Source organism: Lipophrys pholis, assembly GCF_963383615.2.
Source record: "Lipophrys pholis genome assembly, chromosome: 10".
Lineage (NCBI taxonomy): Eukaryota > Metazoa > Chordata > Actinopteri > Blenniiformes > Blenniidae > Lipophrys > Lipophrys pholis.
In genome coordinates, this window is record NC_137640.1 from 16,391,982 (window position 1) to 16,417,639 (window position 25,658).

The 25,658-nt window shown below is 38.7% G+C and overlaps 2 protein-coding genes across 2 annotated transcripts; one reads left to right on the forward strand and one right to left on the reverse strand.

Annotated features, from left to right (window-relative positions):
* Positions 1-993: 993 nt before the first annotated feature.
* Positions 994-13,244, forward strand: LOC308115535 (atrial natriuretic peptide receptor 2-like; the record flags this gene model as incomplete). Its single annotated transcript, XM_080473093.1, has 22 exons — positions 994-1,038; positions 1,806-1,896; positions 2,131-2,263; positions 3,795-3,918; positions 6,177-6,279; positions 6,632-6,777; positions 6,907-6,979; positions 7,125-7,269; positions 7,522-7,608; positions 7,715-7,858; positions 8,693-8,814; positions 8,939-9,083; positions 9,194-9,242; positions 9,332-9,439; positions 9,619-9,738; positions 9,841-9,934; positions 10,288-10,375; positions 10,830-10,969; positions 11,164-11,316; positions 11,752-11,850; positions 12,530-12,621; positions 13,134-13,244. 22 exons carry the CDS (start codon positions 994-996, stop codon positions 13,242-13,244), a joined length of 2,412 nt encoding a protein of 803 aa, XP_080329219.1.
* A 1,559-nt stretch (positions 13,245-14,803) lies between these two features.
* Positions 14,804-23,997, reverse strand: LOC308115536 (vitellogenin-1-like; the record flags this gene model as incomplete). The annotated part of the gene is made up of 32 exons (XM_080473094.1): positions 14,804-14,971; positions 15,099-15,260; positions 15,429-15,594; positions 15,692-15,786; positions 16,263-16,357; positions 16,437-16,617; positions 16,708-16,825; positions 16,912-17,041; positions 17,131-17,273; positions 17,367-17,573; positions 17,665-17,733; positions 18,164-18,396; positions 18,477-18,684; positions 18,771-18,894; positions 18,992-19,177; positions 19,267-19,360; positions 19,560-19,734; positions 19,821-19,940; positions 20,047-20,148; positions 20,268-20,392; positions 20,476-20,573; positions 20,663-20,880; positions 20,968-21,177; positions 21,286-21,411; positions 21,502-21,667; positions 21,750-21,904; positions 21,989-22,139; positions 22,225-22,373; positions 22,468-22,632; positions 22,717-22,968; positions 23,064-23,215; positions 23,958-23,997. 32 exons carry the CDS (start codon positions 23,995-23,997, stop codon positions 14,871-14,873), a joined length of 4,716 nt encoding a protein of 1,571 aa, XP_080329220.1. The 3' UTR covers positions 14,804-14,870.
* Positions 23,998-25,658: the final 1,661 nt, after the last annotated feature.

Consider the following 25,658-nt stretch of genomic DNA (forward strand, 5'->3'; position numbering starts at 1 on the left):
CAAAAACACAATTTTTAATGTTGAATAATTCAACTATTTGACTTTAGGTTTCTTCTACAGAGTTCAACCATGCATTTAATCTATTCCCAAGTGGCCCTTTTTATAGGTTGCCACAGCCAGATAAAATTAAAAAGGAATCTTGGGAGCTGTATTTTTGCTTGTATTCTTACTCCACCAGCAACATCATGGAAATATAGTGTCACCAGGTGGTGTGTATCCACCACAGCTTCAGACAGGCACAGCAACTTCAGGCCGTTTCAATACTCTTGAACATGATCCATTCACCCACACACACCAACACATGCATCAGATGCTATGCAATGTGCTCACACTGTGCAATGTGTTGAGAGCAAGTTATGGTTCAGCGCCTTGCCCAAGGAAAATTCAGCCATTGGGTTGAAAGACAAATGAATCTCAATGCACAAAGTAATACACATTAAATCATACATGAAAAATGACAGCAACACATATCAATTAATACTCATTATCACTGTCAATGTGAATGTGTTCTGTCCTTTATAATCCAAGATGATTGATCACTGTACAGAACACAATTTGAAACCTGTGTAAAACATAGAATGTTTAGATCCACAAACTGTTGTTTATTGTGCAGACGACTTGGAGTCGAGTGGAGTTGAGCTTCAGGTGTAATTGAGGGCAAGTGAAGGTGAGCTGAAGGACCCCATGAATGAGACCATGCTCCAAATATGATTGAAGAGCCTCTCATGCTGATTGGACATTAAAAACCAAGATAGAGGGCGGAGACAGTGTGAGCATCAGAAAGAAAGATAAGAAAAGAATCAGGGAATCTTACCGTTACTTGGTCTTTCTCTCCCTCTCTCTCTCTCTCTCTCTCTCTCTCTCTCTCTCTCTCTCTCTCTCTCTCTCACACACAAACACACACACACACACACACACACACACAGGGGGATCTGGTCGTTCACTTGGTCAGTGCGTTCAGAGCAGGTCCAGTCAAAGCCAGCTGCAGTCATCATGGCTCTACGGATAGCGACATCTCTCTGTCTGTGTTTCCTGTTGGTGAGTGTTTCACATTAATGAAGATTTGAACATGTATTACAATACCAGCTTTAATTCTCAAGACGAAAGACAGTTTAATGTCTGCATAAGTTGAAGAATAAATTATGGATACAAATACACTAAAATGAAGGCAAAGTGGGAAACGCATTTAAGAAGGATTTATAGGCAACAGTGCCAGAGATTTTCTAATAATTAAATATTCTTGAACTGTTGAGGAAAGGCCTTGCTTTTGTTGTCTTGTCAGAAACATTTGTTGCTGTGGGCATATGGTCTTGTGCCTGCGCTGTTTCAATGTGTGCTGCTGCATTACTTACTTGCCGTGTGAGAGGGAAATATTGTTTGATTGAATAGATGTACACAGTGCGCAACAATGCCAAAGTACCATGTAGTCAAGCAAAAGTATGCAATTTATATCATTCTTTGAAGCTTGAAGTACTTAATGCAAAGCAGATATGCTGTTTGGCCTACATACAGCTTTAGTTGGTTACTCATCAAGTAATTTTAGAATGTACCGCGCATGTACTAACAACATACACAGACACTATCTCCTCAATTCTTGAAATGTTTGGGCAAAAAAGTACAGAAAATAATAAAAGTCTAGGGATGTCGTGAAATGCTACAATCCGCTGCTGTTTGTTAACTGTTGTTAACTTGTGTATTTTATTATTGTATACAACAGCTCTGAATCAGTGATGAACCAGCGTATACACCTTAGGCTTCACATTTGTTTGGTAAAGAATGAGAAAATTCTGTTTATGTGTCTGCAGGGAGCAAATTGCTGGCATGATCTCGACAATACTGAGTATGACTGTTGGCCAATCAGCAATCCCAATGACTTCAACATGATTACCTGTGGTGGTAAGTTTTTTTTCCTTTTTTCCTTTTTGTCTTGCTGCTAATGTGTGATCGTCAACTTTTTCCGGTAACATTTCCTATTGATTTACCATAAAGTCTCATCTCCTTCTTGCTTCAACTGTAAATGAAGTAGACAACATTAACAGATGTTATATATGTTCTTACTGTGGCTTTGGAAGCAAAAGTCATTTCAGTTTAGCGTTCATGTTAAGGTGTCATACCTGTGTGTTGTCAAAGGTCTGGAGATGGCCTGGGTGCAACGTCCCCCAGAGAAAATAACCAATGGAGAAGAGTTTAATGTCTCGTACACAGTCACCGCATCAGATTCCTTCTATGACTATGCCATCAGGAACAAGATTTTCCAGTTCAGGTGAGGGTGTTACCTAATCTATGTGCCATTAAAAGGACACATAGATGAAGAGGAAGAAGAAAGTAAGCTGTGATACACCAATAAAAAAGTATCTGGTGTACTATAACTGCTGAGAAGCAACACATATGTGGATATTTCAGGGAAATTTAAAACTATAAAGAAAAAATGAAGAAAAATGTTTTACTTAGAACATTTGTGTAACTTTAATAATACCTAAAAATACACAAGAAAACTATAATAAATGCTTTTTTCAAGAATCTGTAAAAGGGGATACAGACATTAAACATTTTCAATACCCTATTCCCTTTATTCAATAGAGAACTGAAATCTGAAGTGAAACTCAGCTTATCATTTAAGGTTTGCCGTCCAAGAGGGTGACAGTGAATCCCTGTCCACGCCAACAAAACCGTATTTTTTGTGTCTACACGTCACTATGAACACCCCTCAAAACAATGTAGTGCAAATGCCAGGTGACGCTGTAACTCTGCCACATAAATACTCCCAAAACAGAGAAGAGAAAAAAAAATCCTCGTATTCGAGAAATCCAACATCTCGCCTTGTTAAACCAACCAGCATCAGCAGCTTGATCTGGAGCATGTGGTCCACCGTTGTTGTTGTTGTTGTTGTTGTTGTTGTTGTTGTTGTTGTTGTTGTTGTTGTTGTTGTTGTTAAGTGACTCCGTGGAGAGCGTCATGGGATTATAGATGGAGAGGTAAGGTGATGGAACCCATTTATTAAAAAAAAACTAAATACATAGCTGTTTATTCACAAAAACTGATCTTTCCCTCTTTACTTTAAAAAAAAAAATATTCTTCCTTTACACAGACCCTCATAAAAATCTGATTGAGAGATACTATGAGCATACCAAACCTGAAGGGGGCAGTGTAACGAGAAGCATGAAGCCATGCTGACCAATCAGAATCCTGGAAAAAAACACAACGTCACAAATATTATTTCCTGTTCTTTCAGCAATAATGGTGCACATTTTATTTGTTTGTACCGCTAAAGAAGCAGAGTTCTTCCTAAATGTGGTGTTAGAACATAAAACAAATAAAGCACAAGCACTGCTTTCATTGTAACCATTTTCATTACAGCATTCAAACTGTAAACAGGTGTTGCAAAAGAAAGAAATGACACTGATTACTTGATGACACTGTCGCATATTGTGACATAAATATCCATCTCCCCCTCGTGACCTGAGAATGGAAAGACAGAGTTTTTCTAAATCTCCACCTTGCCGTGTTCAGATATCATCATTTTTGGTGACTCATAGCTGCATTTGTGCGTAAATGCAAGCCCCATACACATAGAAATATGACCGTATTTGCAAATACCTGGCTACGTGTAAACTGGACCTAAAACGCAGTGCTGTGTGGATGATCGGTCAAAAATGATGCAGTTTCATGAAACAACGTCGTCACGTGGACAGGGCCTAAGTGTTAGGCTTCTGTGTGAGCTTACGCAATAGGAAAAGCAACATGGGTTCTTATGTTAATTAATTGCTTGTCTCTTCATTAACCTTCACTTTCAGTGAAGCCTCAGAGGCAAAGAGATTCTGTCACGAACATGAGTGCCCATCAAACTGGAACAACGCCAATGAAATGAACTGCTGTGTGTATCACGCCAACATCCACTCCTGTCCCCTGGGCCTCATGGTGGGTAACTCTTTAAATTTTACACAACGCTGTGTTCACCCGATAAAGCGCTTTCCAAACACTGCACACCTTTTTCTCACTATACATTAGTCAATTATGATGTAACGACCACTGACAGGTGAAACAAATAACACTGATTATCCACGTTTCTCGGAAACTGTGTCGGTAAGATGCATCAGGCAGCAAGTGAACATTTTGTCCTCAAAGTTTAATATGCTTGAGGCAAGAAAAATGGAAAACATAAGGACTTCATGAGGTTTACAAAAGCCACTTTGTAATGACCCCATCAGAAAAATATTTTAAGATATTTGAGCCAGATACCACAGCACACCTTGATAAGTCCATTGGTGCATGCCCGACTGCTAAGGGCTTTTCTGACAGCTAAATGATATCCTACCCAGTTGTTCATAATGTTATGGCTGAGAAGTGTTAACATGAATACTCTCATAGTAAGTAAGGAATGAAGTAAGGAAATAAGGAAGTAAGGAAGTAAGGAAAGTGTATTTATAAAGTGCTTTTTACAAATAAAATTCACCAAGTGCTGTACATAAAATGGGAACACTAAATCAACATAAGAATAATTTCATGAAATACATAACCACAAACCTTCCTAAATAAAAAAAAAAGCTTTTAAGTGCTTTTTAAGAGTCCATAGAGTCGGGCATGCTCAGGGACAGGGGCAAGTCGATCCAGAGTCTGGGGGCTACAGCCTGAAAGGACAGGTCCCCCCGGGTTTTAAGGCAGATCTTCCGGACCTTCGGGAGACTCTGGCCTGAAGATCAGAAAGTGTCAGCAATGTATTGAGGGGCCTGACCATGCAACGCTCGAAAAGTGAGGATTAAAATCTTAGAATCATTTAGAAATTTGACTGGTAGCCAATGAAGACGTGACAAAATGCACCTGATACACCTGAAGTGATTGTTTGACACAGGTCACTTTATTAAAAGTGATTTGGAGAACAGTTCTGACAATTTTGAGTTTAGGTTAAAATTCTTGGTTTTCATTTAAGGTTGAAAAAAAATGTGAATAAATATTTGAATCAACATTGTATTATAGTTAAATTTGAGCAGTTAAATGACGTTGAATACATTTCCTTCATTTTTATTGTTGGCTGCTTCAATGTTCTGAAATGAATGGAAACATATTTAGATGTGAGTTTTATACTGTCTCATTTAAGCAATCTGTTGTGGAGAGTGATCATGCTTTTATTTGTCTTTTTTAAATCATATTTCAATCATGCGATAGTTGGTATCTACCTTTAATTAACAACATCCAAAAGTGACTTTTTGGCAAAGCCAACACGGAGGCTTACGATCACCATTTAACCTCACTTACACGTTTTTAGACTGTGGAAGGAAACCACAGTACCCGGAAGAAATACACACACACACACACACACACACACACACACACACACACACACACACACACACACACACACACACACACACACACACACACACACACACACACACACACACACACACACACACACACACACACATTGTGAGATCATGCAAATTGAACATCATGATTTTCCTATCTCTTCAAAGAAACAAGGTAGAATATGTGGCCCATGGATTCCTGATGATGGTGAAATAGTGACCCACACAGTATCCAAAGCTGGAAAGATGACCCAAAAATACTGGACCTCAAAGGTGAGTGGAATCAAACTGGACTGTTATGAATAACCAATGAGGCTATTAACCTTACTTTTACATGTGTAGAAGATTCATGGCATTTTTCACATTACCATGTCATGCACACACAACTTCAGTTTTGACATTTTTTTAAAATTAGATGAATTCAGGTGACACATTGTTATAAAATGTGGTGGAAATAACTCATGGAATGGGATTTCACTAGTTCAAATTTCTGAAATGAACAGAGGTATTGGTGAGGACAATGAAAAACATTGTTTGTCCCCAAACTAATCAACTGATCACTCTCACTGTGGGCCCTTGAGCAAGGCCTCGGGTGTCAGAGATCCTTGTGTGTCTTCATCAAGTCTCTGTCTCTTACTTTACTTGTCTCTCCCCCATTGGATTGATTTCATGTCGCCTACATTATTTCAAATCTGACCGGACAATAGGTTTCACCAAAAGTAAATGTGATAATTTATTTTAATACTTGAACTTTTCTTTGAAAATAAAGATTTTTATTTATTTTACAGGTCTGATCATTTGTGTTTTTCTTTTTTACTAGTTCCTCCAATTAAGTGCTTTAAAATGTTTTCCACTCTTTTATTTTTTTTTAAGGTGGTTTTGATCCATGTGGGAGTCACCTCGGTCATTGCTCATATTAAAATAGGACAGATGCATGCAGCACTGGAGTCCAAAGTGCTTGTTATCAGTGCTCAAGGTCAGTCTGCTAAGACTTTTTATGTTAAAGATGATGTAAAAATGTAGACTTGTTCAAAATGTATGTACGTCTCCACCTCAGCACTGAAACACAAGGAACATCTGGAGTCATCCAAGATTTTGTATTTAGGAGTTATTACCATTCTAGTTTAATCAGGATGTGATTAGACTGCTTGTGGCCACAGCACCAAAATGAGTTTGTGTCAATCTCTCTCTTTCTCTCTCTCTCTCTCTCTCTCTCTCTCTCTCTCTCTCTCTCTCTCTCTCTCGCTCACTCTCTCACTCTGTCACACACAGCAATATATGAGATGAGTGATGGACCTAATATTGTGAAATTTTTGATTGTCTTTCAGTGTGTGGGGATGATGTTTGCGAACTGGAGGAGACGTGTCTGAACTGCCCTGCAGACTGTGGCATCTGCCCCATGTCCATGGGTATCAAGGTGGCCATCGGACTTCCAGTCACCCTGTTTAGTAGCGGCTTCATTCTAACAATGGTGGTCAGTCCCTGAAACACATGGAAGCACGCCTTTGACTGTATAAAACTGTACTCTGTGGACAATCTATGATTTGGATCCAAGCACAGCTGACTCAAGTATTGATTTTCTTTCTTTTCTTAACTCCTGTAGTGGCTTCAGTACCAGAAACAGAAGATGTTTTGGGATGAAAGCTGGATCATCAACTACAAGAATATAATTTTTGGTAGGATGTTAAAAAGATACAGCTTACTTATATGAATATGTTTCCACTGGAAGCATGACTTAACTTTTTCTTTTTAGCAAGCGACCAAAATGAATCAATTTCAGTGAGGCAACATGACAATATTATTCAACTGTCTTGCCTGCAGGTCGATTAGGCTACAGAGACCACGACAGCACGGCAAGTCTGCAGCCTGCCAAGAGCAACTCCTGCATTAGCCGAGCCACTGATGTGACTGTGTTCACAGGGGTCAACACTTCTTTCAAACAAGGCTGCATACAGCCAGGCATATAGTGAGGAATTCTGTTGTCAATTTCAATAAATACATTGCATTCAGGTTTTGGACAACCACAAGTAGAAGTGTGTACTTTTTACTGGATGTTATCTGTAATAATATGGATAAAGACAATATAATACATAAATAGTATTGGCTGCTTAAGCCCATGTGTGTAAATTGAAGTGCTATTGCCATTTGAGTGTGGTAATGTATTGATGCATTTATTATGTTAAATCATAGAAATGCAGTTTGCTTCACTGTTTTGCAGTGATGGGAGGACAGTAGCAGTGAAGCACATTCATAAGAAACATTTCACTCTGTCCAAAGCCATCAGAAGGGAGGTGAAAGAAGTGAGGTGAGCAGACACATTGTTTTTTCTTTGTTTTTTGTTTTAACTACTATTACATTTCCCCCTTAAAGACAGTCTCCTGTAAGTTCTGATTTTCTTTCATTGTGGTCAGGCAACTGGACCACCCGAATCTATGCAAATTTATCGGGGGTTCCATTGAGGTTCCATATGTGACCATCATCACAGAGCACTGCCCCAAAGGAAGTCTGTCGGATGTTCTGCTAAATGACGACATACCCATCAACTGGGGCTTCAGGTGGGAAGACATCACAGTTGCTTCATTGTTATATGTTAGCTCAGAGGCTCTCAAACACATTTCTTTGACATGTGTCTGTTTATGATGATGCCTGGCACACGTTTCACTTTGGTGTAAACTGAAGAGGGATCCCAGATCAGAAGAGGATGCGAACCACTGCTTTATCTGATAAACAATACCATGTACTGCCAAAGGACCTGTTGTCAGTAAAGGGATTAGCCTTAAATTTGTGGGGTTTTTTTTCACTTAATATCGTATTTGTTCTCTTGTTTTTGTATTGAGGTCTATGGACTAGAGAATTTTGTGGATTTCAAAAATTCACAAAACAATAAAGATGAATAAGGAATGCTAAGATGGGTAAATTTAAGGTATTAATGTCTTAATGGGAAAAAGCAATACAAATATATTTGCATATTCATATAGCATACATTTTGGTGAAAATCTATGTTTTTGATTTAAATTGTTATTGATAACATTAAGTGAAGCCCCTGTTCTTTTTTGGGAAAATGTTTTAAAATCTGCTTTGTTAAATGGTTGATCAGGACAACAACGTATCACAACATTTTATTGTATGCATGCCCTGTGTGCATTCTCCTGTGTGCAAATAAATTTGTAATATTGAATAGAGAATCTTCACCCCTTAACGAATCCAGGATTTAAATTGCTCCCAGCAACACAGACAGAAAGATAATGGTGTTAGAAAATATAAGGCAAGCTATGAGGCTAAGTTTTGAAAAGAAAATATTGTTCTTCAAAATCTTCACATTTTTGCTCTACTCTATATTGAAAGCGAATGTGTAGAACACATGGACAATAATATTTTTACTCATGCAGGCTGTCTTTCGCAACCGACATCACCCGTGGGATGTCCTACCTCCATCAACACAAGGTGTTTCACGGGAGACTTCACTCCAGAAACTGTGTTGTTGATGATCGCTGGGTGTGCAAAATCTCAGGTATCAAAATATTAGATGCAGTCACAGTGCAACACTAGTCAAGAGACTAGACTAAAGTCAACAGCATTATCACATTATCAACAGCATTATATTGTACTGTACATTTCTCTGTGTTTGGGCTCAGATTATGGGCTCACAACCTACAGAGAAGAAGACTTTGAAGCCTTCAGTAATGGTTTCAACTGTGGGGATCTAAACATCATATACTGTGCACCGGAGGTTGTGCTGGGAAGCAGTTCAAGCATGACACCAGCAGCAGATGTTTACAGGTGTGTTTGAGCCATTTAGCATTTAGTTTTGGTTGAAAAAATTGAGTTGCTTCTGTCGATGATGGAAATCGAGCTGTGTCCCATTGCAAGCTTTTCCCTCCATCCCTCAGCTTCTCTATGATCTTGGTTGAAATCGCCACTCGCTCTGACCTTATTTCAGTGAGTATAACAGCCGGCTCCATAGATTACCGTGCAGCCTTGTGCTTGCTTTTGATGTGTACCTTGTAACCAGCACTGCTCTCCAACAGGACCAGATTGAAGGACTCACAATGGACATTACGTGGCGTCCTCCTCTCCCTGAAATTAAGGCGGGAAAGGCTGACACTGACTGTCCCAATCAGGGAGACTATTGTGAGGTTTGTTCCACATTAAATGAATTATTTCCACACAAATTTACGTGGACAAATTTGATTGTTGTATTCCTATTGATTGGTAAACACTGAACAAAACATAAACCTACCCATTACTAAAATTGTATTATCAGTAGCTGCATAAACATTTGATTTCTATCTTTTTATCTGAAAAACTTGAACAGCTAATTAAGAAGTGCTGGTGTCACAACACTACTTTGAGGCCCACATTCGATCAGGTGAAGAAGTCTCTTGAAAAGATGAACCCACTCAAAGTCAGCCCTGTGGACATGATGATGAACCTGGTAATAATTCACTGGAATTTGACAAAATCAACATACATAATTAACGCGAGGCTATTTGTGTCACCCAGATGTTTTTTCAGGCACAAAGTTGTTTAATTACAGATGGAAAAGTACAGCAAGCATCTGGAGGCCATAGTTGCAGAAAGAACACAAGATCTACTGCAGGAGAAACAGAAGACAGATCGACTGTTGTACAGTAAGTCACAAACCGATGAGGACAGAGAAAAACAGTTCTTTGCACTAAGACTGTTTAAATACTGTTGTTGAGATAATGTTGATTTTTTTGACATAGACAGGACTGTGTATACAATGCATATTGTCAATTGTTATCAATAGCCAACTATAATTTCAGAGTACATGTAAATTCATCAACTACAGTATGTGCACACATGAGTTGTTTATTGACAGTTAATAAATGTAATGGGTTCCCATATAAACACCTGAATGTTGAAGAGCTGCTGTCTTAGAGATGCCGGTCAGTGTAATTAGTGCCATCTAGTGGAGTGGCAGTAAAAGTGAATGTCCAAAAGACGTGAAATTCATTTGCAGGTATGTTACCAAAGCCAGTGGCTGATGACCTTCGTCAGGGCCGGACGACAGAAGCTCAGAGTTTCAACAATGCCACAGTCTACTTCAGGTTTGTGTGTGTGTGTGTGTGTGTGTGTGTGTGTGTGTGTGTGTGTGTGTGTGTGTGTGTGTGTGTGTGTGTGTGTGTGTGTGTGTGTGTGTGTGTGCGCGTTGGAATGAAAGTAATCAAACTGAATTTAAAAAACTGCAGTTTTAATTGAATCATGGCATTTAAGGGTGTGATATAATAGGCAACAAGTGGACATTTTTGTCTTCAACGTTAGTATGTTAAAAGCAGGTGAAAAGTAAAGTGTGAACTGTGGGGTCTTGATTCAGTTTGACAAGGTCACAGACATCTCAAAAACTGGCTCTTGTGGGTGTTCCCCGGTGTTCCCTGCAGTGCTCAGTATCTATCAAAATCGGTTGTTGGGGTAAAAGTGGTGAACTGCGGTAAACCTGACATCTCAGTGTACACAGTGAGACAAACAAGAGGTGACTAAATGTGTGTTCCTCTCTCCTGACAGTGATATTGTTGGATTTACTCAGCTGTCTGGTGCCAGCACTCCTCACCAGGTTGTAGACTTCCTCAACCAGCTCTACACCACCTTTGATGACATTATTGATAATTATGATGTCTACAAGGTGGAAACAATAGGCGATGCTTGTACGTAAGAATAGATTACACAATTCACTCAATGTGGCACATAGATTCACTAGTATACACTGTACTTGAAATGCTAACAAGCAAATCTTGAATCCTAATTTCATATTAAAAAAAAATTGTTTTCATTAATGAACAAGTTTTAGCATGATGATTGACATTGTTTTGTCTGTGGTGGTATGGCTTATTTTCAACAGACATGGTGGTCTCTGGGATTCCACAAGAAAATGGCATCAACCATGCAGGAGAGATCGCCAGCATGGCTTTGGATCTTGTTAGTGTATGCCACAGTTTTAAGATCCCCCACAAGCCCAACACACAGCTGAAGATCCGTGCTGGCATCCACTCAGGTACAAGGACATAATACCTGCATCTTTTTAGTCACGACTCTGAGATACTGGATATCATTGAGGAGTCGTGTGAAGCTTGAATGTTATTATACGACCATCATACAATGAAAAAAATTAAATAATACATAAATAACAAAAAAAATATAAACATATATATATATGTGTGTGTGTGTGTGTGTGTGTGTGTGTGTGTGTGTGTGTGTGTGTGTGTGTGTGTGTGTGTGTGTGTGTGTGTGTATATGGTTTTTTGTTTTTGTTTTTTTCCCCCATCAGTTGGTTCACCTGAGATTGATAGATTTAACTTTAACAAAAAGGACCTCAATAAAAACTGTGCTGAAGCCAAACATTGTACCCATAAAAGTGCAAATTTTCAGACAACCCCAATGCTTTTATTAAGTCATATTCAGACTACTGTTTTGGTTTGTTTCTACCCAGGACCTGTAGTAGCTGGTGTGGTTGGCACTAAAATGCCACGCTATTGCCTGTTTGGGGACACTGTCAACACCGCGTCACGCATGGAATCAACTAGTGAAGGTAATAAAAGAGGAAATGAGGGTTACTGTCTTGGGAAACATTAAGTATAATGTTTCACTGAAAGACCACTGAAAGCCTTGTCTTATTGTTATGGTTTGACCATTATCAATCACAAAATTTCCTCACAGTGCTCAACACCTTTAACAATGCCCCCCCATATATTACCTTGCTCAAAACAATGGACTTTTAACACACACAAGAAGCTGTTTCCTACCACATCACCATGATGTTGGTCCAGAAATTTTATTGTCAATCATTTGGAAAAAGAAAGCATCACAAATGTTTTCAAAGTTAAACATGTCTTTAGACTTAAATTGCAATAAAACAGAGAGCATGTCAGTGATATTGTCTACAAATTGATAAGTTTTAAGTTAAAATTGTGATATATTGTCATTACATTATATATAAAAGAGCAATGTTTAACAACTATGAGTACAACAATTACTGACATACTTCATACAGCCTTAAAGTTGTATTCTGTATACACAGAAATTATCCACTGTCACAAAGCAATAATAAGCTTTCAGTCTCCTTTATGCAATATCCTATTATTATAAGACCAATAAGGCATATCAAGATTATGTAATTCAACAAAACCATTGGAGTTCAGTTGATTTATCAAACAACAAAATTGGTATGCAATGAAATATCAAATTGATTATTTGTGTTTTTACCATAGCGCTGAAGATCCAAGTGAGCGGTGCTACCGCTGATTTACTTCACACCCTGAAAGGTTACATACTGACCTGCAGAGGAACCCTTAATGTGAAGGTAAATAAGCATTCATGTGTGTAACAGTTTGTAATTAGTGAAACAATGACGGACATTTCACTTCATTTTTGTGATGAATATACCCCTCCCAAAAAACAATCTCAAGAGCAATTCCTCAATAGATCAATTTTTTCAAATAAAAGGGATTCAGACCTCTTATTTTTTCCACTCATAGTTGAAGAACATTTATTAAACATCTGAAAAGAACAAAAGAAACTACAAAATTAACAGACATATGATATCTGCTGTTTGACCATTTTTCTTGTCAGGGAAGTATTTTACTATGAACTATACAGGCATCTATTGTATCTTGTAACTGAAAGCTTACCTTATCATTAAGAGACACAGCTGCTATGCTGATATTCATGGTTCCTTGTTCTGATACAGTCTCAGCTGCTCCTCTCAGCCCTCCATCAAGTCCTAATGCTTTATTTAAAATTCAATAAACACAAGTGATTTTCAATATGATTCTGTTCATTCACCCTCTGCTCATTCTTCTCCTAACCGAACAGGGCAAAGGTGATATGACAACATGGTGGCTCGAAGCCAAAAAGAATGATCAGACAGACCCTCTGCTCAGAGCATCTGAATCTAGAGCTGTCCCTGTACCAGTTAGTGACTAGAACTTTAATTGTGCAAAAAGGCTAATAGCTTATGTAAAGCTATACATGTTGTAGAGTTGATTTGTGTTCAAGTGAACTGCATTGTGCAACTATAGTAGTCGGATGTTTCAAATTCAAATCATATATCGGATTGTACATTCAGTAATGATGACGGTGATAACGATGAATGTGATGATGATGATGAATGTGATGATGATGACGATGAATATGATGATGATGACGATGACGATGAATATCATGAGGATGATGATGATGAATCTTATGACGATGCTGGCGGTGATGGTGATGATAACGATGATGATGATGACAATAATGATAAGGACGACGAAGATGATGACGAAGATGATGATGAAAATGATAATGAACACGATATATATTTTTTCAATTGATAATGCAAGTTCAAAAGGATCTCAAATATCTAAGTGGTACATAAAATGCATGTATAAAAGAGAAAGTTAGTATCTTAAAAAGGCAAATGGATTAAGATTTGGTTTCTTGAAACCTCAATGATGTATTTGTTGTGTACAAACCAAATATGATCATGATTCAAAATGTAGCTAAAAAGAGACCTGACCAAAAAAAAAAAAAGGCAGATCAGAGTAAAATGAATAAAAGCAAATTAACGCACAGGATGTTTTCTTAACTCTCTTAAAATAAATGTAAATAAATTGCATTCATACATTAGTATTACTTTTTTCTCTGTCATGTAGTCTGTAATATTGTTTTTGTGATAAGATCGTCACTGCCTGAAAATAAGACCGCTCACCCAAGATACTTTTGACTCACTGTAAAGTCTTTACAACTTTGTTAAACTCAATTTGGGGTAAAAAAATAGCACTTTTGGAATCTGACTGCTTATATTAAAGATTTTTGGACTATGTGGAGACCATGTGTATCAAGGCAATAGAAGCACAAGTGTTATTAATACTATTTTTTATCGTTTTTGCCACTGTTGTTGCACAAAGAATGTTGCTAGTATTGTAAGATCCTGTTGTACTCTTTCTAATGTGACAAATAAAAAAATCTGCTCATCGCTTTTAAAAAGCCATGGACCGCTAATTTGGATCATGGGTTGTGCACTTTGTTGAACTTGTGAACATGCTTTGAGGTTTTTTTTAAGAGATAAATACTTTGTTCATGCAAATAAGATTTGCAACACATGAAAGACATTTGGTTGGAAAGGAATAGACTCTGACCTGTTGTGGCTGTGTCATGTATTGCTCATTGTGTAGTGCAAAAAGAGTTGTTATTGTATTGTTCAATTATGCAATAAACATTTTTTTTTTGGAAGTTCTCAGTTTTTTTCATAACAAACAAGTGCATGCACATAGGATTATTTTTTGCATAATTTCAAAAGTAATTTTAAGTACTAGTCATAGACATACAGAGGACATGTTCTCCCAGCACATGGTCGAGAAGAGGTCAACTTTCCCGCCTCTCTGATAACCACCATTTTGAATGTAATTTATTGTGATCTGAGATTTGGTTTGCACCAAACATGTGCGTTTGTTCTCGTTTCTTCATCTAAAAACATAACATTGCTCAATAAAATTGTTTTTGGATGCAGTTTATTGAAGATTAGATTTGAAACATACACATGATGTAAGTGATTGACAGGATACATTATTAGGCACATTGAGCATTGCAGCTGCAGGCCAGGTGAGCCTCTGTTTCCTCCTTCAGGTCCACATTGCTCTCATAGATCCTGCTAGTACTCATGATGGAACCTGCAGAAGTGTACAGAGCAGAGGTATTAAAAGCTGTGCATTTTTAGTCAACATCTGTGTTCTATAACCTTAATCAACAGACATTTTATATAAAAAAAATTATTATTTTTTGGGTGGGGGCACTCACCAGCAGATGTGCAGTGGAACCCAACTGTGACAGGGGTGGTCATCACTGGGAAGCAGCCAGGCAAACAGCGAAGCACTGGCTCAACAGAGAAGCACTGGGAATCCTGACCATTCAGGTTCACCTGCCTCTGCAGTTGCACAGATTCGTGCTTCAGACGGCACTCTAAGAAAATAGTGTTAATGAATTAGTTACTGAGACAAGCACTGTACTCTCCCATATTTTCAAGGCCTCCTTTTGTTACATGCAGTCATACACATGCTATAGTTGTCACCTGCGAAATAAATTGCATTCGTGAAAAATACATTATCTCTACCAAAATTGGTATCTCACCATTGTTGTCTTGGCAGCTCTCAGCAGGTAGAGTCCAGGAATGAGCAAAGCTGATTCCGTTACTGCTCACACGTCCATTGGATGAGCGAAACCCCTGTCTGACTTCCCCATCAGCCTTTCCACACACTCCGCAGGTTTTGCCTCTCATGTAGTCAGCAACTTTAATCTACATTACAAGTTAGGATAGAGTACCGAAAACTGTAAAATCACACTTGAAGCCTTGCAGTCAATGACATGAGAATCATGGTTAGCATTGTTTTTACCTCAATAATGTCCTTGGCAAAGTAGACTTCGGTAAGACCGTGTTTGTATGCAGACACAGAAACACCATTTCCCTTTTTATAGATATTGACCAGCGCTGTAAACAAAAAAGAAAGTAAAAAATAAGAAAAAAATCATGATCTGCATAGTTATAAGTAAACAAATCTTCATCGTTAAATATTCATGCAAGATTTAAAGATTATGATTTAAAGATTATGATTTAAAGATTATGATTTAAAGATTATTGCGACTGCCATAGTGACAGAAAATAAGGTATGACTTATTGGGGTTATAACTAAAGTTTGCAAAAATGAATCTAAATAAATCCTTTTGCCAGACACATGTGCAGTGACCATAAAATATACAATTTTAAGATACTTATGCCGTGTGTGCAAATTTTCACAAAGATTGAAGCAGGTTTAGGCCGTCAGAAATGAAGCAGTTTTGGCTGTAAAAGAGTTGTATAATAATAATAATAATAATAAATAATAATAATAATAATAATAATAATAATAATAATTCTTTTGCATAGGACCCTAAAGATTGGACAGGCTCAAGACTGTTGATAGAAACCTTCGTGACTATTGTATGGCAGGCTGGCCAGTGGTATTTCATGTCCGTTGACTTCCAAGACGACGTTGTCTTGCCTCTGGTAGATGTCAACATCTCTGTAAGTGCAGAAATATATATGTTAGTTAACTTTGCGCAACCTGACAAAATGAAAGAGTTTCTATGTTTTCTTCTTACATGTCAGCCACTTTAATGTTGATGCCCTTGTGTCCCTCACGATTGGTCTTCATAAGAACCAAGAATTTACTCTCATCAGTGCAGTCCTTTGCCAAAACCTGGGAGCAGCTGACAGGTTCCTTGTTGGTGATGTCAGCATTGTTGAATGTTGTCAATGTGCTTCCTTTAATTTGACACTTAGCTGTTGAGAAAAGGAGGCGTTTTAAATTGGGTCATCAGTAAAAAATCTCTGCCACTGCATTTAGATAAAACGAGTGATATCAGCTATTACCTGAGCCAGCCTCGACAAGCATGTGGTGGAGGTTATCTGTGAAGCTGCTAGTGTATGAGGCAGTGTCATAAAAAGGCAGAATGAAGGGCACCTCCAGAGACAACTTGAAGAAGTGACGCTGTTGACAGAAGGATTCTCTATTATTATCGAAAGCAGGAACATTTAAGACTTCATTTAATGAGTAAAGAGCTTGACCAATCTTACGCTTTTCCACATCAAGTCAATGGTCTTATCAGATGTTGCAACCACTGTAAAGGCCATCTTCTTGGTGCGGCTTTTATCAGTTACTTTCATCTCGTCATACAGCATTCTTAAATTCTTCAGTCCCGCCCCCCTGTGAAAGAATCTTCAAATATCAGGAAAACTATACATGGAATAGATTGTACAGTGTAGTGTGAAAACAATATCTGTAAAGTGGCATACATTTTGACCAAGCGTTTAAGACCAGAAGGAAGAGATTTCCAGGACAGCATGAAGCGAGCTGCGTGGTTGGAACCAATGACACCAGTTTCAGCTGTCATCAAGGCATCATACTCCCTTCCATATGCTCCCCAGTTGAATGTTGTCTTTTAAGAAACAGAACAATTAATAATGATATTGCTAGTTTTACCTGGTATGCTTAGTTTAACATCTGATAAATTTGAAAGTTAGAGCCTTACTGGGGCACTGTATCGGCTTAATGCAACGGAATCGATATAGAACCTCCAGTTGTCATTAGGAGCCAACGCAGCAGCAATAATCTGAATCCTAGCAGTGGGTCTGTCAATGTAGGTTGCGATTTGGTATCCCTGCATTCTGTTGTCAGCTCTGATGACACGGAGAAGGATGGCAAGTGCGGGGGGGCTGTCACTGCCAAGGAATTTCCTCTGTGGAGACAGTAAATGGTAATTTATGTGAGAACAGTGACAAAACTCCTGACTGACAGGAAGATTTTAAGATCCTACTTTCACATTTTACCTGCTTGCGCATAGCCTCAAAGCTTGCTTCACCGCCACTGCCTGAGGAGTTGGCTTGAGAATTGCGACCCTACAAGAGCAACATTTGTGAGACACCGTCACATAAACTCAGTGGTTACAATCGACATTACGATCAACATTTGCAATGCTACAAAGACATACCCTCCTTTGATGGTCCCCTCGGAATTTTGGTCGAGCACTCTGCTGCTGAGAAGAAATATTTTTATTAGATTGTACACTGGCGTATTAAATTAAAAAAAAAATTTGTGAAAAAAAAAGAAGATATTTACTCTTGAGGCGTGGGCACTGGCACAAGAAGAACTTGAACTATCACTGAAGAGGGATGCAACACTTGAGGCGGAGCTGGACTTGGACTTGGAAGGCCTCTGAACCATTTTGGAGGCATTGCTGCTGCTGCTGCTGCTGCTTCTGCTGCTTCTGCTGCTGCTGCTGCTGCTGCTACTGCTGCTGCTGTTGTTTCTGCCGCTGCTGTTATTTACTTTTCTGCTGCTGGATCCTGATTGGGAGCTGCTGGATCTAGAGCTACTGGAGCTACTGGACTGAGAGGAGGAAGAGGTGCGATTTGAAGGAAGCAGGATTTTCTTCAGCTTCATCAGGGCTGGTTTTGCATCAGCAGATTCTTCTTCATCCATGTTAATGCGTTTAACAAGCTTCTCTGCAGCCTTTGGTCCAACCTGAACTTCCATTTCAAGTTTCTCAACATCACCATCAGCTGAAAGCAATTAATGCAATTAATAATTCATCTGTGGCCAGCACCTCTTAAAATTGCACAAACGTTTGCACACTGCTTACTTTGTTTGAAGGAAAGTGCAGCAAAGTATCTTCCAACCAGTGCATTAAGGGGCTTTTCTGTGTTGAGAAGAGCCCTTTCTGTCTTGACTTTGATGCAGGCCTTCAGTCCAGCGCCAACAGATTTACAGTACTTCTTGTTAGACCGGGTTATTTTGATGGAGGACTTGGTAGGATAATAGTGTTGGGGAAGTTTTTCTGAGGATTTTGACTACAAGAAGAGAGACATAGCATTTTGTATTTATTTGTTGGATCAAATCTAGACACAGTTATAGCTATCTCACAAAACAAACTCACCTCACTAGCAGCAGTGGAAGAAGTCTCTCTTACACCATTACTTGAAGCTTTAGCTTCAATTATAGGAGTGATTCTTTCAGAAGCAGGCTCCTCAATATTTCTCGCCACAGCATAACTTTCAACTCTGTTGAGAAGTAACAACATAAATGTAGAGACCTATTGATATGTAGAGTTTAGAAGTGACATTTTGTAGTTTTATGATGAAACTATTTCAAACTTACTGCACTTCTGCAATGTTTTCAGGCAGAGAAACAGGAAGAGCTTCGATCTTAAAGTTGCCCTCAATGAAGTCAAGTCTAGCTTTGACATGGGCTGGCACAACAGAGTTGAACTTAGCTCTTAACACAAGGGTCGCCTGAAGTTTCTCAGTGTTCACCCCCATCACAACAAATGAGTTCACGGCAACACTAGAAGATAAAGACATTTCCATGTTACATTTTCTGCGATGATATTTTGTTGGTGTGTTTATCTAGTTTGTGTCTGATATTTGACCTACCTCGGTTGGATCTTGGTCTCCAGATGCAAATCAGTCTGCAGAATGTGATCAAGTTGGAAGTTTTCTGGCAGCTGTGGATTTGAGGTGGCTTTAACTGTTGAGACAAACACATGAACAAGCTCTTACTGCAATGCTTGCCACACTTTGACAATACGGTCAGATGACAGGCAACTCCATAAAAGCGAGCATGTGGTTTGCTCTAAAAAGGCATGTCTGCTTTGAATATGCTAAAGCAAGCCATTTAGATCATTTGAATGGATGTGACATATGTCATGCTAAAGTGTTGTTGTCACCCTCAATATTCGCAGTAGCCACAGCAGTAGTGTACAGGCTGAACTCCAGTGGAAAACCAGCAGCTGTAGGCAGGATGTATCGCACTTCGGTGGCCAGCATAGACTTTGTAAGGTGGTAGGGAGAACGAGACAGAAGAGCACGGCCCCATTCTGGAACATTGAGTCCATTGGCAAACTGTTACGGAGAAATATAGAGTGAAAACTGTGTCCATATAAAACCTTGATTAAACTAGTGTTGATGATGAGTCCTTTGAACTATACCTTGAAGGCCTCTTCAATCATGTATTTGTCAACATTAGCAAAGGCTATTTCTTGTCCAAAGAACTTGAAATAAATGGAGGCCAGTGGTTGGCTGTTGGCCTGTGATCTCAAGTAAGAGAGCTGTAGACAAATCAGACACATGGCACAATTGATCAGTAACCTGCTGAGTTCCATCCTGGAAACACATCCTGTAATTTAGGACCCCATGTGGTCCTCTGCTGCTTACAGCTTTGATGGCACGTTTCATCTTGGTGAGCCTGTCAGTATTTTCAAGAAGTTGAGGGTTTTTCATCAGAGTTTCCTGTAATCCTTCAGTTCTTACGCCGATCTGGGGAAAATAGCATCGAAATGAAAATGTTCAAATTAGTTATTGAATATTAAATATTCACGAGTATTCATTTGATATTCAAGAATGCTCATTTAGTATTCAATTAAAAAAAGTTTAACCTCCAAAACATCAGCAGCAACGCCAGCAAAGTAGGCACTGGTCTTTGCCACAACTGCTCTTGGCAGAATTGAGGCAGCATCATTGATGTAGAAAACACTGGCAGCAGCACCAAGCATTAAGTTGTCTGACAAAGAGTTGACAAGAATCTGTTAATTGATGCTAAAATATTCATTAAACTTGTCTTCAACAATACTGCATTAGCCTTACTGTAATAGGTGTCCACATGTATGGCTCTGCTGTAACGCAAGCTCAGTCTATCCAGCTTTGAGCCCAGGAGTTTGATGGCGACATTGCAAGCTGCAGCACTGCAAGGAAAAGAAAGACAAGATGAGTAAACATACATCTATATGCTTGGATTGATTAGAAGGACGTGGGACCAAAGAGGAGCTCTTACACTGAGGCATGGATTGGGGCGGTGCTTCTGGTCAGAGACTTCATGTGAGAGTAGGTGAAGCTGGCTACTTGTAGGTCCTTCTCTGTTTTCACACTGGCAGCAATGGCCAACACCAAACCCATCTGAGGCCTTGTCTCAAACAGCACAATGCATGCAAGTGTACGAAGCTCTGGGTGAAGAGACATGTCCTTGTAGAGCTGGACAGCCAGTGGCTGAACCTAAATTAGAAGAGAAAGCAAACTCAATTCGAAGTTCTCCTTTAAAACTAGAATTCTTTGGGATATTAATGAATGCTGAGAACTTGCCATTTTGGGCTCTCTTCTAGCAAGGTTCCTCAGGGCCATGATGGCTTCAGCATGAACTTGGATTGGCAGAGATGCACCTGAACTGCCGTGAATGGGCAGGGCCTTTGTGATTGATTTCAGGCTAGCAGGATGTCCAGCATTTCCCAAAACCTTCAGAAGCAGGATAATGTCTTGTGGCTCCCGAGCTTCTCTGAGACGATCCTGAATAGGCTGTAAAAAACAAACACCCAAATGTTTAACATTATCACAAATCTATCTTGTTAGGTGAAATGACATGCAAGTGATCTTGACGCAACATAAAAGACAAGGTATTCTTACTTTAATGAGATCTTCAGGATAAGCATCATTCTGAGCGCAGTATTTGTAAACCAACGTTCCATAACCAAGGTAAGCGATCTCACGCAGAACTGAGTTCTTCTGGATTTTGTCCTGAAGTGTCAACTCCTAGAACAGATCAAAAATGAGAAATATTTCATGACACTGTTCTTATTACTAACTATTACTTTTAATGATCCTTCTCTTGGAGTTACGCACCTCAATCTGTTTGATGGCCTCTCTGTTTGCTGTCACCATTTGAACTGATGCCATCAAAGCCTGAATAGCTTCCACAGCAGTCATGTCTTCAGCCTGGATCTTCTCTTTGATGAATCTCAGAGAATTCTGATTACCAATGACAGGGACAGCATCCAAGATCCATTGCCTGAAAAAACAAAAAGCAAATAAGGGAAACAGTACTGATGCTTCCTTTCGACATGATTCCATTATACATCAGGTATAAGTACCTTGCGGTGGTGCTTTTTTGCTGCTGCCAGATCATTTCCAGGTCTTCATAGTGTGCAACACGAAGGAGATGAACCAATTCCAAAAACTTCAAAGGGGCATCCTCATGGACTTTTTCCATATTGAATGTAACCAGGTGATTCAGAGTTGACTTGACCTAAAAGGACAAAGTCGGTGATCAACCATATTGTAGAAATATTAATCTTTTCATTCATACATTCACAGCTCTTCAAAACCACACCTGTTCTTGTAAATTGTTGATCTTGATCAGCTGAAGGGGTGTCTGAAGATGTTCATTGGAGAACTCATACTTGAGAGATTCAATGGGAGAATATTGACCCTGGCTTGGTGAAATCTGGCCTTGCTGGATATTGAGGAAACTCAGAGATTGCCTTGAAAGCAATGTAAAAAAAAAAACATGTAGTTAATATAGTTATTATACTGTGAATTATAAATTCAAAAAATCCATCATCATACTTGGTCTCCATCTGAGCTGCTCCTTTAGCCTCAGTGAATGGTGAAAACTGGATCAGCTCATTGACAGACACATCCACTATCAGGACACTGTCTTGCTCACGCTTCAAGATGTAACTGTGTGATGTTGCACCTCTCAGGTTTTTGGAAAACTGTAAAGACAAATTGTAGTTGCTCATTGATATTAAAGTTTACATTGACAGTGTAAAATGACATCTATCAATCTATGTGTGAGTTCAAATCTACCTCCTGGCACTTCTCACATCTCTCAGTGTAAGCCAAACCCATAGACTTGTAGATGCTCTCTTGACATTGGTTCATGTCCCTGGTCTTTGTCAGATGGATCATGTCTGAGTTTTCATCATGTTCAGTGAGGGCGTAGAGAGTCTTGCACACACCCTGAGTTCCAGCCTGTTGAGCAAAAGATATATTTTATATGGTGACTTCTCCTCCAGCTGTGGATTTGCATCTACCGCTATAAGATATTTCACAAACCTCCTGAATCTCGTAGACATTCTGTGTCTTCTTGATGTTGAGATTGATGACAGTCAGAATACCCTTGAAGATGTTGATGATGAGCTTTGAGACGCCTTCCGGGACAAGTATTTTTCCCACAATGCCATCATTGTATTCAAACTTGATGGGAGTGGTGAGCTGAGCTGTCAGGGCTGAAGTCAACTGGGCCGCCTTGTTGAAAGAACCCTTAGGCCAAATGCCACTGTACTCAAAGAGCTCAGGTTCTGCCAGCTAAAGTGATAAAATGTGCTTTGTTATTTACAGTTGACATTTTAGACATAGGCTAATACATCCAATTGCAATTTCATTTGGTCTTTTATCTTTACCTTCAACATGTACATGTTTTGGGCTGTCGCACTGATGAGAACATTGCTTCTGAGTTTGAGTCCGGCCTTGGCTAGACCTTCCTCTGGTAGACCGCTCAAGAGCAAGGTCTCATACTTGTACACGTAAGTGTCATGGGCGTTGAAATGTGGAGCTGTAAACATCACATGAAACAGCAAATTTTAAATGGGGAAATTTGAACTAACTTTAGCGGCAATAAAAGTTGCATAATAAGGATGTTCATACAATTACTGTTAAACTTACCTAAGCGTTCACCAGCTAAAACAGAAATATTAAATAAAAAACATTAGTTCTCTGAACAGGTGAATGGACAATAAATGTAATCATCACACTAGTGCTCAGGTGTTCAATATAAAAGTAAATATGCAAATCTGACTTTCTATTTGGCCATGAGGCTCAAATGATATTAATCATTGTATTAATACAGCAAACTATCATTTCAGAATAAAAGGCAATCTGCAAATGTTTGTATTTAAAATAAACTGAAATAGCGTATAACACTGAATAGCAAAGACTATTTTCTTTCTTTCTTTTTTCTTCCTTTTTTTTTTGGCCAATATCAGACTCATGAACGAGCACATTTTCAAAATCATTTCAGATCATTTTAAAATAAACAGTACTTTGGTAGATGAGTCTCAGGGATTTTGCACATCCTTGACTAACTCAATATGGAGCTCTTGAACGCACTTAAACCTTCATTAAAAAAGGCAAATATCCCCTATACTGTTCATAAGGCTGGTTTGCTATAATACAGACTCCTCAAGCTGAAACATAACTCAAGTATATCCAACTACAAAGCTTGCAGTTAAATACTTGTAAAACAACTTTTACATTTTAAAAGTCAAGCAGTTTTAGAAAAATCCATCCATACTCACCCACAAAGGCCAGAAACAGGGTAAGCACAACCGCTCTCATGGCTGATGGGGTTGTGCTGGTTTGTGGTCACAGGTGGCCTTTTAAAGGGAAGTTATGTGCTGACAAAACCCAACTGGGATGTCACGAAGGTATGACATGAACTCCAGCTTGTTTGATTGGTGCGCTTGATTGGATAGATGATGTATTAATTTTTAAGCTTCAAACTGATTATAGTTTGGTTAAGACGGCTTTGGTATCAGAGAATTAAAGTTAGGGTAACCTGACCTTGTGCTCTTTACATATGCCAAGTCAAGCTTAAGTGTCGTGATTCAAAATGCTTATTGTATCTCGTCAGACATTCGATGAGTTTAGACAGTATGTTTTGTTTTCTTATAATAATCCTCAAATTAACTGATTAGGCTTTATATGTTATCACATATTTCTGATTCATTTTTTTTCCTAATTATTTTAAAAGATTAAAGCTTTCACCTGCATTAGGTTTTAAACAGAGTGGAATCTCTTTTTTCTAATAAATAAAATAAAGATATTTTAGTCCCTCAGGGATTATATAGATTGAATCCTCTGATATTTGAGGAAAAAGCCATTTATACAACATGTATACAACAAACTTGACTTTTTTGGCCACAGATACTTCATATATCCATGGAAATTGATTTAGGCATTCAGTGTTTGAGGTTTTGGCTCATCACACTCATATAAAATACTCATACCCAGGCCATTCATTCTTTTTCTGAATAGTGAATAGTTTTCTGAATGATTTATTCTGTGAGTGTTTGTGGCATCTTTCCACAGTATTCTTCAGATAAGACTTCAAAGTTCACAGCAGAGGACATCGTGACTGGGGTTGTTTGCTCACTTTGTTTACTGTGGTCAGGGTGACCAAAAAGGTCATGATGTTTTCGCACATCTTTGTATCATCGGTGAAATAAAAGTGACCACTGCCATCACTTATTGACACATGAAACATGTTCACTCTGTTTGTTTTTAGATTGTTAGTTTGCCTTCTATCTCCTCTGCTTCACCTCATTCCAGGGAATAACAGTAAGAATAAAGCTAAAACGTATCTTTCAACATGAAAAGTTTTGAAGGATATCATACTGTTTGTGATATTAACACCTAGCCTGAAGATTATCCAATTTGACCCCAGATTGATACATCAAATGCTTTCTGTTTCTTCTTCTTCTTCTCTTTTTGCATTTTCTGAACTATATACAGTACATTGTTGTGATTTTGTCATTCTCCTCTTTATCCTTCTGATCTGATTTATATGGAGCCCCTAAATGTAGTGTAAAAACATTTAAAATTAAAGGAAGAAAAAAAATAAACTGTTGCGGGATCTCGCAAAACTAGAGTATCCATAATTTACTTTGAGATCGGGTTAAAATATACAGATATTAAGGATTTACTGGCTAGTCGACACAACTTTCACATTAGTGACAGATCTGTAAAGAGGATACTTTGTTCGAGGGGACACAGCCATCGTATAGCTGATTGAATTCATTCGCAATCAACGACAATACTCTTGGTAACTTCAAGGATACTGGTATATATGCGTCAAGTGCAGAGAACATGGACTTGGTGTGAGAAAGGAGGATGTACGATTAGTGTTGAAGGAGCTCCATCCCACTTTAGTTTCATTAAGATAAACACGGCCTAATTATTGGTGGGTTTTTTTTTAATCAGTGTGTGGAGTTCTGTTT